Genomic DNA, 15484 nt, shown 5'->3' on the forward strand with positions numbered 1-15484 from the left:
CAAATGCCTGCAACAGCTGGAGATGGGCCAGGCAGAGGTAAGAGCCAGGAACTCCATCCAAGTGTCCCATGTGGGTGTCAGGGGCCCAAATACCTGAGCCACCATCTGTTGCTTCCAAGGCACATCAGCAGGAAACTGGATCAGAACAGAGGCAGGACTTAATTCCAAGTACTCTGATAGGAGATGTGGGCGTCCCAAGAGGTGGCTTAACCATCTGCACCACAATGCTCTCCCAATATGCACTTGTTAAGTGCTTGCCTGTTGACTCAGAAATGATAATTCCCAGAGTATTATCCCAAAAAAATAATTGGACAACTGCCCAGAGAGGCAGGTTCATTATAGTGCTCACAATACTGAAAAAAGTAAAAAGAAACCCAATGTTCATTCATGGAGATTAAGCAGATTGATATAATGTATACATTTATAAACAACACTTTAAAGTTAAAAATACTGAGGGCCAGCACTGCTACAGTGGGTAAAGCCACCACCTGCAGTGGGCTCCGGTTCAAATCCCGGCTGCTCCACTTACAATCCAGCTCTTTGCTACAGCCTGGAAAAGCAATTCAAGATGGTCCAAGTGCTTGGGCCCCTGCACCCACATGGGAGATCTGGAAGAAGCTCCTGGCTTCCGATCAGCGCAGCTCTGGCCATTGCAGCAATTTGGGGAGTGAACCAGCAGACGGAAGGCTTCTCCGACTCTGCCTCTCTGTAACTCTTCCTTTCAAATAAATGAATAAACATATAAATCTTTTAAAAAATAAAGTTAAAAATACTATTATGAATAACTGAATATATTAATAAACAAATGGAAGGGAAAGGAGAACAGTCTTTTTATAGACATTTTGTATAAAACTTGAATTTAGTCTGTTATAACTGTGATTTGAATTTATCCATGCAGTTTTGGCCATGATTATATATGTGTGGCTTTAGTCAATGTTCTTAACTTTTATTATTTATTTATTTATTTATTTGACAGAGTTACAGACAGTGAGAGAGAAACAGAGAGAAAGGTCTTCCCTCCGTTGGTTCACTCCCCTAATGGCTGCCACGGTGCCGATCCGAAGCCAGGAGCCAGGTACTTCCTCCTTGACTACCATGCGGGTGCAGGGGCCCAAGCACTTGGGCCATCCTCCACTGCCTTCCCGGGCCACAGCAGAGAGCTGGACTGGAAGAGGAGCAACAGGGACTAAGCCTGGTGCCCACATGGGATGCCAGTGTCGCAGGCGGAAGATTAACCGAGTCACAGCGCCTGCCTCTTAACTTTTTTTTATTATTTTTATCGATTTATTTATTTGAAAGGCAGAGTTACAGAGAGTCAGAGTTAGAGAGAGAGAGAGGTCTTCCATCCACTGGTTCACTCCCCAGATGGCCACAATTTCGGAGCTGCACTGATCCAAAGCCAGGAGCTTCTTCCGAGTCTCCCACACAGGTGCAGGAGCCCAAGGACTTGGGCCATCTTCTACTGCTTTCCCAGGCCATAGCAGAGAGCCAGATAGAAAGTGGAGCAGCTGGGACTTGAACCAGCACTCATATGGGATGCCGCCAATGGCCTCACCTGCTATGTTATAGTGCCTGCCCCCAGTGATTTTGTTTTTAAAGATTTACTTATTTATTAGAAAGGTAGAGTTATGGAGAAGCAGAGAGAGAGAGAGAGAGATTGATCTTCCATCTGCTGGTTGAATCCCCAAATGGCCACAATGGCCAGAGCTGTGCCGATTCAAAGCCAAGAGCCTGGAGCTTCTTCTAGGTCTCCCACATGGGTGCAGGGGCCCAAGGACTTAAGCCATTACCATTGCTTTCCCAGGTGCATTAGCAGAGAGCTGGATCGGAAGTGGAACAGCTGGAACTTGAACCAGTGTCCACAGGGGATGCTGGCACTGCAGGCGGTGGCTTTACCCACTATGTCACAGTGCCAGCCCAGAGAGTTTGTTTTTTTTTTAACAGAAATTTCTAAGTGTCAAATGAACAAGGAAAAATGAAACATAGGGGTCAGCTTTGTGGCAAAGTGGGTAACACTGCTGCCTGAAATGCCAGCACCCCATATGGGTACCAGTTTGTGACCCAGCTGTCCTACCTCCAATCCAGCTTCCTCCTAACAACCTGGGAAATGTACAATTCTTTTTTTTTTTTTTTGACAGGCAGAGTGGACAGTGAGAGAGAGAGAGAGAAAGGTCTTCCCTTTGCCGTTGGTTCACCCTCCAATGGCAGCCGTGGCCGGCGCGCTGCGGCTGGCGCACCGCACTGATCCGAAGGCAGGAGCTTCTCCTGGTCTCCCATGGAGTGCAGGGCCCAAGCACCGGGGCCATCCTCCACTACACTCCTGGGCCATAGCAGAGAGCTGGCCTGGAAGAAGGGCAACCGGAACAGAATCCGGTGCCCCGACCGGGACTAGAACCCGGTGTGCCGGCACCGCAAGGCAGAGGATTAGCCTGTTGAGCCATGACGCCGGCCATGTACAAGACTTTTTACCCTGCACCAACGTGATAGACCTGGGAGAAGCTCCTGGTTTAGGCCTGGCCCAGTGCTGGCCATCACAGCCATCTGGGGAGTGAAGCAGCAGAAGGAAGACCTCTCTCTCTCTCTCTCGTTCTCTGCCTCTGCATAAATCTGCTTTTAAAATAAATAAATTTTTTAAAGATTTATTTATTTATTTATTTGAAAGTCAAGAGTTACAGAGAGAGAAAGAGAGGCAGAGAGAAAGGTCTTAGATGCACTGGTTAACTCCCCAATTGGGTGCAACGGCCGGAACTGCGCCGTTCTGAAGCCAGAAGCTTCTTCCGGGTCTCCCACAGGGGTGCAGGGGTGCAGGGGTGCAGGGACCCAAGGACCTGGGACCTGGGATATCCAGTCCATAGCAGAGAGATGGATTGGAAGTGGAGCAGCCGGGACTTGAACCGGTGCCCACATGGAACGCCAGCAGTGCAGGCCCCTAAAATAAATAAATCTTAAAAAAAAAAAAATTAACCATCTCTGAGTGATAAGGTTGCAGAAGATGCTCAGTTTATTTGATCTTTTCTTCATTTTTTGAATCTTCAGCAACGAGCATGAATTATTTTATAATAGTTTTTAAAAACACACGGAAATTGGAGGCTGGTGCCATGGCTCACTTGGTTAATCCTCTGCCTGCAGCACCGGCATCCCATATGGGTGCCGGGTTCTAGTCCCGGTTGCTCCTCTTCCAGTCCAGCTCTCTGCTGTGGCCCAGGAAGGCAGTGGAGGATGGCCCAAGTGCTTGGGCCCTGCACCCCCATGGGAGACCAGCAGGAAGCACCTGGCTCCTGGCTTCAGATCAGCACAGCGCGCCAGCCATGGTGGCCATTAGGGGAGTGAACCAACAGAAGGAAGACCTTTCTCTCTGTCTCTCTCTGTCTATAACTCTGTCAAAAAAAAAAAAAAGATTTAGCAGGAAAAATAAAACATGGAAATTGGTGCTGGTGCTGTGGTGTAGCAGGTAAAACCACCACCTGAAGCACCGGCATCCCATATGGGTGCTGGTTCAAGCCCTGGCTGCTCCACTTTCTATCTAGCTCTCTGCTGTGGCCTGGGAAAGCAGTGGAAGATGGCCCAAGTCCTTGGGCCCCTGCACCCACGTGGGAGACCAGGAAGAAGCTCCAGGCTCCTGGCTTCAGATCAGCCCAGCTCTAGCTATTGTGGCCATTTGGGAAGTGAACCAGCGGATGAAGACCTCTCTCTCTGCCTCTGTCTCTTTGTAACTCTGCCTTTCAAATAAATATTCTTTTTAATTACAAGGAAATTATTTTTCAAAGTAGGTGACAGGCATAATAAATAACATAAAATCAGTTATAAAAATCTATAAAATGTACATATGTGCATACAAATGCATAAAATGTCTGGAAGGACACAGAAGAAACTGACTACAATGGCTGCCTCTAGCACACAGAACTGAGCAGCTCTAAGAAAGGGATAGAAAGGTGCCTCTTAATCATATAACCTTTGCCCTTACCATTTCTGAAATGTGATTAAACCTTTTAATCTATTCAGAAATAAATAAGTGAAAAACAAAATCAAAACTATAATGCCTATTCAAAAACCCTGTATTTGTAATGAAGGGACCATAAATATGACTTAAACTTTCTATTCTCGCTCTAAAGAAGGAAACTTCATCAGTTTAACAGTTTGTGGCAACCACAGAGATAAAAAGCCAGCCGCTCAAAACAATTCCAAGCGGCCCTTACATCAGGACTAGAAAGAAACTTCCCTCAAGGAGCAGCAACAGGAGAGGCGGTTGTGCGACAGGCTAGTACACCCATCACTGTCAGCTTTCCTGGAGACTTGAGGAGAGCATGCATCAGGTGCTTGACAAGGCATCTCCAAGCCAACGGCATCCTACCACAGAGCACGACAAGCAACGCTACAGGCGACCAGCGTGTGGCTGTTCAGGAATATCCGCCATAAGCCTAGTTTCATTCAGAGGGAGATGTTCTGATACGTAGCTAAAGGACAGACTACGCGACTTGCAGGAAACTAAGTTGTAATTTCAGCTGTGCTTTTGTTAATATGATACAGCAATGAGCTGGTTAACCTATTCTCTGCTGAGTGCCTAAAAGGTGGTTCTGCTATCTGGATGATTAAAAACCGCACTGTATCACTTCACAGATAATTGATGTAGGAGAAAGGTCAATCTCATGTAAAAACATTAGGAAAAAATTATTGCTGGGGCCAGGACTCTGGTGCAGGAGGCTTAAAGTCACTGTTTGTAATGCCAGCATCCCATGTGGGAACGTCAGTCTGAGTCTCCGCTGCTCTGCTTCCAATCCAGCTTCCTGCCATCAAGCCTAGGAAAGCAGCAAATGATGCCCAACTACTTGGGTCCCTGCCACCCACATGGGAGACCTGGATAGAATTCCTGGATCCTGGCTTTAGCCTGGCCCAGCCCTGGCTGTCTACAGCCATCTGGAAAGTGAACCAGCAGATGTGAACTTTCTGCTGCCTCTCAAATTAAAAAAATTAAAAAATAATAATAATAATCAGGGCCACCAAATTCTATCTAACAATGTTCCCAGGGCCAGTACTGTGGCGTAGTAAACTAAGCCTCAGCCAGTGGCACCAACATTCCATATGGGAGCCAGTTCAAGTCCCAGCTACTCCTCTTCCCATCCAGCTCTCTGCCATGGCCTGGGAAAGCAGTAGAAGACGGCCCAAGTGCTTGGGCCCCTGTTGCAGCGTGGGAGACCCAGAAGAAGCTCCTGGTTCCTGGTTTCAGCCTGGCCCAGCTCCAGCTGTTGTGGCCATCTGGGAAGTGAACCAGTGGATGGAAGACCTTTCTGTCTCTCCTTCTCTCTGGCTATAATACTACTTCTCAAATAAATAAAATTTTTTTAAAAATGTTTCCACAATACATTGCTGAAAACATTTTAAAATCAGTTTGACAAAAAGCTAATTTGGAGGGGAAAAAAACTTAAAAATAAGCCCAAAAAATCTACAATTATTTTTAAAATTACACTGAAGACCTCTCTGTCTCTCCCTCTTTTCGTAACTCTTATCAAATAATTTTTTTTTTTTAAAAAAACGGGGGCCAAAAAAAAAAAAAATTGGGCCAGCACTGTGGCGCAGCAGGTTAAAACCCCAGCCTGCAGTGCCAGCATCCCATTTGGGTGCCAGTTCAAGTCCTGGCTGCTCCACTTCCAATCCAGCTCTTTGCTATGGCCTGGGAAAACAGTAGAAGATGGCCCAACATAGAAAATTAATTAATTTTTTAAAAAAATATTATGTAGGATCTCTGTCTTTAATGTGCTGTACACTCTTATTTAATGCTATAACTAGTACTCCAACAGTATTTTTTTTTTCACTATGTGTTGCTATATGGCGGCAAACTGTTGAAATTGTTACCTAATATATACTAAACTGATCTTCTGTATATAAAGAGAATTGAAAATGAATCATGATGTGATTGGAAGGGGAGAGGGAGCGGGAAAGGGGAGGGTTGCAGGTGGGAAGGAAGTTTTGGGAGGGGGAAGCCATTGTAACCCATAAGCTGTACTTTGGAAATTTATACTCATTAAATAAAAGTTTAATTTAAAAAAAAAAAAAAAAAGAAGAAGATGGCCCAAGTCCTGGGGCCCCAGCACCCGCATGGGAGATGTGGAAGAAGCTCCTGGCTTCAGATCAGCTCAGCTCTGGCCATTGCAGTCATCTGGATGATGGAACACCTCTCTCTGTAACTCTTCCAAAATAAATAAAATAAACCTTTTTTTTAAAAAAAATCCTTATGATCCTGACTCTCACAGTTGCATTAGAAGTGGGTTTCTGGGGCAGGTGCTGTGGCATATTGGGTAAAGCAGCCACCTGAGGTGCCAGCATCCCACATAGGTGCCCATTCGAGTCCCGGCTGCTCTACTGCCAATCCAGCTCTCTGCTATGGCCTGGGAAGGCGGTAGCAGATGGTCCAAGTCCTTGGGCCCCTGTACCAACATGGGAGACCTGGAGGAAGCTCCTGGCTTCGGATCGGCCTGGCTCCAGCCGTTGTGGCCAATTGGGAGTGAACCAGTGGATGGAAGACTGCTCTCTGTCTCTTCCTCTCTCTGTGCCTCTCAAAAATTAATTAAATAAGTGGGTTCTGGATAGCTTCAGCTCCACCCTGAATCAATTCCAAATCCTTAAGTCAAAGACTTAGGAAAGACCAAAATACAGCACAAAGGCCCCAATATTATTACTGACAAATTTCTAACCACAACAGTATATAGTGAACTCTGGTGGAATAGCCACACCTAAAGATTGTAAACTCTTCACATAAAACATTATTAGCAGGGCCAGCACTGTGGCGCAGTAGGTTAATCCTCTGCCTGCGGCGCCGGCATCCTATACGGGTGCCAGTTCTAGACCCGGCTGCTCCTCTTCCCATCCAGCTCTCTGCTATGGCCTGGGAAAGCAGTAGAAGATGGCCCAAGTCCTTGGGCCTCTGCACCCACATGGGAGACCCCGAGGAAGCTGGCTCCGGATCGACACAGCTCTGGCCATTGTGGCCATTTGGGGAGTGAACCAACGGAAGGAAGACCTTTCTTCTGTCTCTCTCTCTCACTGTCTGTAACTCTACTCCTCAAATAAATAAATAAAGTCTTAAAAAAAAAAATTAGCAATGTGATCTTGGGCAAGTGACTCAATCTTTCTGTGCCTTAATTTTCTCATCTATAAAATGGAGTGAATAACAATATTTACATCACAGGCCAATTACAGATAGTAAATTAGTTTATTATCATACCCAAATGCTTAGAACAGTGCCTAGAATGTAGAAAACATGTCAGTGTTAATTCTTATTATTTTTATTGGACTGAGAAGCCCATTCTTGTATTTCATCAAGTAAGAAATTCATCTATGTCTTAATTCAGCTTTCAAATAAACTGATAGTTTGTAGACAAGAGTGACACAGAAAAGATCTCTTTCCTCTATAAATGGGTATCTGTTGTTTCTGAAACCCAGCATCAATTTTACCCTCTTCTGGTAACAGCACCCTAGCTTTTCCTATGGGATATCCTTTTTTTTTTTTTTTTTTTTGACAGGCAGAGTGGACAGTGAGAGAGAGACAGACAGAAAGGTCTTCCTTTTGCTGTTGGTTCACCCTCCAATGGCCGCCGCGGTAGCGCGCTGCGGCCGGTGCACTGCGCTGATCCGATGGCAGGAGCCAGATGCTTCTCCTGGTCTCCCATGGGGTGCAGGGCCCAAGGACTTGGGCCATCCTCCACTGCACTCCCTGGCCACAGCAGAGAGCTGGCCTGGAAGAGGGGCAACCGGGACAGGATCGGTGCCCCGACCGGGACTAGAACCCGGTGTGCCGGCGCCGCAAGGCGGAGGATTAGCCTAGTGAGCCGCAGCGCCGGCCGGGATATCCTTTTCTTCCACATTTCAGGCACAGCTGCATCCTCTCCAGAGACTGACCGTGGTAAGTGGCAAAAAAAATCGATATTTGATCTAGTCAATCGAACTTCTGTCGTGCTCTTTGAAGAACAATCATCTGAAGAACTACAACACACTGAACCTAGGCTTTACTTCAGATATTTGAACACGATAATCACCCTCTCCGACTATACAAATTTCTCAGTTATTCTAATTTTTTAAATTTCAGTCCCTGTTACAGCCAACCAAAATCTATTTGGATCCAGAGCTGTTCACCCAAAGAACTGGTCACCAAAAATCCAAAATGTTGTGTGAAATAAGAAGCGTCCCTACTTCAGTACTTTCTGAACGCCTACCTTTTATGTTCTTGAGGCTTTCTCCCCACTTGGGGGGTTTAATAAAATTACCTGCTTTGAAAAATATTTTTAAAGTATATGCTGAAGCCAAGTGGTACTTACAGATACGGTACCCTCTCCCCAAAAGTCAACTCCAAGCTCTTAACACCTGACACAGGAATTACTACCATCTCTATCACCATTCACCAACTGGGGAACCTGGGCAAATAACACTCCCTAGATCCCAGTTTCATCATCTGTAAAATGGAGAAAATAACACCAGCTACCATAAAGAATCACTGTGAGGGCGGAATGAGAAAAGGTACATAGCAGGCCTACCACAGTACCTGATAGACAGTATTTTTGGATACCCTAACTATTCATAAAACACGCCTTCACTATGTCACTCCCCATTTCAAAATGTCTGTGGGAGAGTATCAGAAACCACAGCATGTAAAGGTGGGCATTTCGCCTTGCAGTTATGACCCACATCGGAGGGCCTGGGTTTGGCATCCACTCTGGCTCCTGACTCCAGCTCCCCGATGCAGAGCCTGGAAGGAAGCATGCTGGCTCAAATAACTGGATCCCTACTACCCACATGGGGGACTTTGATTGCCTAACCGGCTATCATGGGCATTTGGATAATGAACGACTGATGGGTGTGAGCTCACTCTTGCTCTCTCCCCCGCACTGCCTCTCAAATAAAATTTAAAATTCTAGCATTTAAAGGCCAAGTAGCCGGCGCCATGGCTCAATAGGCTAATCTTTCACCTGTGGCACCGGCACACCGGGTTCTAGTCCTGGTCGGGGTGCCGGATTCTGTCCCGGTTGCCCCTCTTGCAGGCCAGCTCTCTGCTGTGGCCCGGGAGTGCAGTGGAGGATGGCCCAAGTGCTTGGGCCCTGCACCCCATGGGAGACCAGAAGAAGCACCTGGCTCCTGGCTTCGGATCAGCGCGGTGTGCCGGTCGCAGCGCGCCGGCCACAGCAGCCATTGGAGGGTGAACCAACGGCAAAGGAAGACCTTCTCTCTGTCTCTCTCTCACTGTTCACTCTGCCTGTCAAAAAATAGAAATAAAAAAATAAAACAGGCCGGCACAGTGGCTCAATAGGCTAATCCTCCACCTTGCAGCGCCGGCACACCAGGTTCTAGTCCCGGTTGGGGCGCCGGATTCTGTCCCGGTTGCTCCTCTTCCAGGCCAGCTCTCTGCTGTGGCCCGGGAGTGCAGTGGAGATGGCCCAGGTGCTTGGGCCCTGCACCCCATGGGAGACCAGGAGAAGCACCTGGCTCCTGCCTTCAGATCAGTGTGGTGCGCCGGCCGCAGCGCGCTGGCCGCAGCGGCCATTGGAGGGTGAACCAACGGCAAAGGAAGACCTTTCTCTCTCTCTCTCTCTCACTGTCCACTCTGCCTGTCAAAAAAAAAAAAAAAGAAAGAAAGAAAAGAAAAAGAAAGAAAAAATAAATAAATAAAAGAAAGAAAGGCCAAGGACACAAAGGGGACTTCTGAGGTGCTGCTAATGCTCTTCTTAATACCTGGCTACACAGGTATACAGTTCATGGAAATTCAGTTGGGCCATATGATCAGTGTATATATATTGCACTTTAGTAACAGGTTTGTTTTAGTTATCAAACTCTGGCCCCAATCTAATCCCCTTCTAGTTACTCCCCTACTTTGGGCATTCATATCCTGGACCATTTCTTGATTCTGTTTACTTTCTGCTAGCTGGAACTCCCCTACTCCTCTAACGCCCCTTTCCAAGCCCTATGTCCTTCCAGGATCAGCTGAAATCTCATATCCCCAGGAAACTGGAAAAGGAGGGGGCAGTTTATTCAGCGTCAGAAAACCAAAGGTGGTACTGGTGCAAACAGGAAGCACACTTTCCATAAGCTATTCTTACGATACGATTGCTCCCCCACTAACCTGTGGCTTCTTCAACCCAAGCTCTGTGTCTCACTCTAGGCGCTAGGGTAAAACAATGTCTACTGAAGAACTTAATGAAACAAGAAGGAACAGTAAGAAAACTGCGCCGCAAGTCCCAGCCCGAGAGGGGTCCACGCTCCTCGCTTGGACAAGGCTGCCTTCTCGTCCTCGCCCCGCTCACCCACCAGCCCCTACCCCGTGGGTCACGGTTGGCGCCTGTGGTTCGCAAATTCCACAAGAAGCCCATCCTTATCCCAACCCTTCCCGCGGACCACGCTTCTCCGCCAGCGACGCCGAGGGGGACACGCCCCCTCAAGGTGTTCGGGCGCCCCGGGCCCCAACCTGAAGACACCGGCCCCACACCCCCTGCCCTCCACAGCCCCGCCCTCAGGTCCCCGAGAACGCCAAGCGCCCGTCCGTTCCACGAGAACCACGCGCTAGCGGCCACTGCTGCTGCCGCCCATTCAGAGAGGCCGGGGCAGCTGGGGCCGGGCCAGAGCGCCGACTCTAGCCCGTGGCCTCACCTCTCTTCCAAGAGCTCAGAGGGGACACCACCTCCACCCGCTCGGAAATGAACTCGGCCAGACTAGAGCGGAATAAGGCCGCCCGCACGGTCACGGCCACCACCAGAACCAGGGCCAAGGGAGCCGCCATGATACCTGGGGCGGGCGCGCAGGCGGCGGTGGGGGGAAAGGCGAGGCGGAAGAGCCTTGCGCCCTGCGCGCCACCCGCGGTAGTTCCGCGGTCGGGCGCGCGCCGCAGCTGCCGCCGGAGCTGCCTTGTGTGTGGACTACTTCTCCCAGGAAGCCTTGCGGCGGGGAGGGCGGGACGACGGGAAGCGGGTCGTCTCAAAATTGTTGTAGAGTTGGGCGCCACCGCCTCTGGGCACAGGTGAATTGTGAAATCGCGCAGGTGCTAAGCGCTGCTGAAAGTAGAAGCTAAGAAAGTTGGGATTGTGAGAGCAATCTTTTAGAGATGTTAGTTTCGCTATTGTGTGTATGTGTTTAATGTTTACCCTTTGTGGTTTTAAAAAAAGTAGTTTAGTAATTCTTCAACTTTATTGAATGGGAATTGGAGTTTACTCAGATTTATTAGCTTAATGACCTTCAACAAGTTGCTCAACCTTTCTGCACCTCAGGTTCCTCATCTGAAAAAAAAAGTGCTGATTGTATACTCACTAGAGATGATTGAGGAATGGTTAAGAATTTTGCCACTTTTAAACACGGCCAGTATTAAAAATTAAGTTATGTATGCTTACAATTAAATAGTTTATGTTAGAACAAAGGAATAAGTGCTCAAAGTTCAGTGTTCTAATTATTTTACTGCACCATTTATTTATTTGTACTCATTTGAAAGGCAGAGCAACACAGAAGGAAAGAGAGACAGAGAAAGGAAAGATCTTCCATCTGCTGGTTCACTCCTCAAATGCCCACAACAGCCAGGACTGGACCAGGCAGAAGCCCGGCGCCAAAAACCCTGGGCTAGGCTGCAGGCACCCCGAGCTAGCATTTAACCTGCTGTGCCACGATGCCCATCCCCTCCAGCACTTTCGCCTGTGCTCTGGAGCTTATTTACCACTGCTGTGTCACAGAGGCAACTACCGTGCATCATAGAATGACATGCCACGGTCCTGCTCTTCCCAACGCAGTGTGCAGTGACCTCTGGTTGGTAACTTGAAATCCCTCCCCGTGGGAGTGTTCCCACCATGGAAATCGGCAAACACTGCACATCACAAGTCTGCAGTTTGGAAAGTCCATTGATAAGCATTAAGCAGCACCCTACTTCATTAGTTAATGTGTGAAAGGTGCGTCTGATAAGTGCTTAAATATTAACAGTAGTAGTATTAAATAAATATTCAAGGTGATTCAGATCTGTGAAGAAAATGAAGCAGAGTGCATCATTGGAAATAACTGCTGGCGACACGACAGGAGTAACATGTTGGGTGGTTAGGGAAGGCTCTGGGAAGAGGTGACGTCTGAACTGAGATCTAAAGAATAGGAAACTAGCAGGTAAATGTGTGCATCCCACAGCGCCGGGGTTCAGTTCCCGGCTCCAGTTCCTGACTGCAGCTTCCTGCCACTGTAGAGCCCGACAGGCAGTGGTGATGCCCAAGTAGTTGAGTACCTGCCACACAGGTGAGAGACCTGGGTGGAGTTCCTGGGTTGCAGACAAGAGCTCTATCTGTCTCTGCCTCTCAAATAAGCTTTTAAAAAGAAAAACTAATCGGAGCTTTCAAGCAGGGGAACAGATTGGGTTGGTTAACAACGAGGCATATTTGATTTGAAGATAAGAAAGGACCCGAGTATAGCCCAGGTGGAGAGGAGAGGATGAAGTTGTGGCTAGAGAGCCAGAAAGGGGGCAATGAAGAACGTTATTCAGGCCGGCGCTGTGGCTCAATAGGCTAATCCTTCCCCTTGCGGCGCCGGCACACCAGGTTCTAGTCCCGGTCGGGACACCGGATTCTATCCCGGTTGCCCCTCTTCCAGGCCAGCTCTCTGCTGTGGCCCGGGGGTGCAGTGGAGGGTGGCCCAAGTCCTTGGGCCCTGCACCCCATGGGAGACCAGGAGAAGCACCTGGCTCCTGCCATCGGATCAGCGCGGTGCGCTGGCCGCAGCAGCCATTGGAGGGTGAACCAACGGCAAAGGAAGACCTTTCTCTCTCTCTCTCTCTCTCTCTCTCTCACTGTCCACGCTGCCTGTCAAAAAAAACCAACCAAACAAACAAAACACGTTATTCAAGGTGCAACCCATGTGTGCGTGTGAAACCAAGAGGTAATGTTGTCAGGTGCATATTTTTAAAAGATCTCTGTATCTCCATGCCCCATATTGGGTGTTGGATAATATTGCATTGTGAAATTGCACTCTCTGCTTTTATGGAACTTGGGCAGTATTTGAGATATAATAATCTTAAGAATGCATGAGTGGGGTTGGCACTGTGGCGTAGTGGGTAAAGCCGCTGCCTGCAGTGCTGGCATCCCATATGGGTGCCGGTTTGAGTCTGGCTGCTCCACTTCTGATCTAGCTCTCTGCTGTGGCCTGGGAAAACAGTAGAAAATGGCCCAAGTCCTTGGGTTCCTGTACCCGCGTGGGAGACCCAGAAGAAGCTCCTGGCTCCAAGCTTGGGATCCGTGTAGCTCCAGCTGTTGCAGCCAGTTGGGGAGTGAACCAGCAGATGGAGGATATCTCTCTCTCTCTCTCTCTGCCTCTCCTTCTCTCTCTGTATAACTTTCAAATAAATAAATAAATATTTTAAAAAATAATGTATGAGTAAAAGTAAAACCACAAACATGATCAGAGAAAGACAAAGAGCAGGATGCTAGGATAATGCGTTTCTGGCCAGTGGGAGGGGCTGGTCTGCTATCAGGGAGGGGATCATAGAGGAATAGAGGGACACTCATTCTTCCAGCACCCGCTCTGTGTTAAACATTGTGCCATACTCTTTTTTTTTTTTTTTTAAGATTTATTTGAAAGGCAGAGTTAGAGAGAGAAGGAGAGACAGAGAGAGGAAAGATCCTCCATTCGCTGGTTCACACCCCAAATGTCCCCAGCAGCTGAAGCTGGGCAGGTCCAAAGCTAGGAACAAGGAGCTTCTAGGTCTCCCACGTGGGTGTCAGGGGCCGAAGGGTTTGGGCCATCTTCTGCTGCTTTCCCAGGCAAATTATCAGGGAACAGCTGGGTCTTAAACCAGTGCCCATATGGGATGTGAGCATCACAGGTGGCGGCTTTACCTGCTATGCCACAGTGCTGGCCCTGTGCTACACTCTTTATTTTTTAAATTTTATTATTTATTTATTTGAAAGTCGGAGTTACACAGAAAGAGAAGGAGAGGCAGAGAGAGAGGTCTTCCACCCGCTAGATCACCACCCAGTTGGCTGCAAGGCTGCAATGGCCAGAGCTGTGCCGATCCAAAGCCAGGAGCCAAGAGCCAGGAGCTTCCTCCAGGTCTCCCACGGGAGGCAGCAGCTTTACCCACTACACTACAGCGCTGCCCCCGCTCCATGCCATACTCTTAACACACATGAACTTGGTTGCTCTGCACACTTTCCTTCCTAAAAATGTAGTTAATGTTATCCCTTTTATCATAAAAGGAAGATAGAGATACATTGCATCAGCTTAGGGGAAGTGAATTACATCATGAAAAGTGGAGGTGATTGAGTAAGATTATGCAAGCATGTATCCAGTGCCAATGTACACCAATTAGCAGTTATATTTTACATCATCCTAACAGACAACTTAAAAGTTATTCTTAGACTTGGGCCCCTGCACCCGTGTGAGACCCGGAGGAAGCTCCTGGCTCCTGGCTTCGGATCAGCCCAGTTCGACCGTTGCAGCCAATTGGGGAGTGAACCATCCGATAGAAGACTTTCTCTCTCTCTCTCTCTCTCTTTCTCTCTCTCTCTCTCTCTCTCTCTCTCCCTCTCCTCTCTCTGTGTAACTCTGACTTTTAAATAAATAAATAAATCTTTAAAAAAATTATTCTTAGAGTGAAGATTGTGTTCGGAAAAAGCGGTTATTGTAGGTAGGTGTGGCCCAAACATAAGTGTACATGTGGTGTGTATAAAACCAGTGGTTCAGGCCGACGCTGTGGCTCAACAGGCTAATCCTCCGCCTTGCAGCGCTGGCACACAGGGTTCTAGTCCCGGTCAGGGCGCCGGATTCTGTCCCGGTTGCCCCTCTTCCAGGCCAGCTCTCTGCTGTGGCCAGGGAGTGCAGTGGAGGATGGCCCAAGTCCTTGGGCCCTGCACCCCATGGGAGACCAGGAGAAGCACCTGGATCCTGCCATCGGATCAGCGCGGTGCGCCGGCTGCGGTGGCCATTGGAGGGTGAACCAACGGCAAAGGAAGACCTTTCTCTCTGTCTCTCTCTCTCACTGTCCACTCTGCCTGTCAAAAAAGAAAAAAAAAAAAAAAAGACCTAAATGTAAGAATCATGTGGGAGATCTAGATAGCATTCCTGGGCCCTGGCTTCTTGGCCCAGTCCTAACTGTTGTGGGCATTTGTAGATGGAAGATTTCTTCTCTCTTTGTCTGTTGCTGTTTCACATAAATGAAAAGGATCTTGTTCCAACTCTACTTGAAACCCTTGGGCCAGCTCATTGGTGCAGTAGGTTAATCCTCCGCCTGCTGCGCCGGCATCCCATATGGGTGCTGGTTCTAGTCCCTGCTGCTCCTCTTCCAATCCAGCTCTCTGCTATGGCCTGGGAAAGCAGTAGAAGATGGCCCAAGTTCTTAGGCCCCTGCACCCCCATGGAAGACCGGGAAGAAGCACCTGAATCCTGGCTTTGGATCGGCGCAGCTCTGGCCATTGCAGCCATGACCTTTCTCTCTGTCTTTCTCTCTCACTGTCTGTAACTCTACCTCTCAAATAAATAAATAAAATTA

At 48.3% G+C, this 15484-nt stretch overlaps 1 protein-coding gene across 1 annotated transcript in view; it reads right to left on the minus strand.

Annotated features, from left to right (window-relative positions):
* PIGU (phosphatidylinositol glycan anchor biosynthesis class U) overlaps positions 1-10786 on the minus strand; it is a 120026-nt gene extending 109240 nt beyond the window's left edge. The window contains exon 1 of the mRNA XM_062204063.1: positions 10630-10786. Coding sequence (XP_062060047.1) covers positions 10630-10759 — 130 coding nt within the window. The 5' untranslated portion in view covers positions 10760-10786. The remainder of the gene's footprint in view (positions 1-10629) is intronic.
* Between the last annotated feature and the right edge of the window lie 4698 nt (positions 10787-15484).

The sequence above is a fragment of the Lepus europaeus genome, chromosome 10 (genome assembly GCF_033115175.1).
Source record: "Lepus europaeus isolate LE1 chromosome 10, mLepTim1.pri, whole genome shotgun sequence".
Classification (NCBI taxonomy): Eukaryota; Metazoa; Chordata; class Mammalia; order Lagomorpha; family Leporidae; genus Lepus; species Lepus europaeus.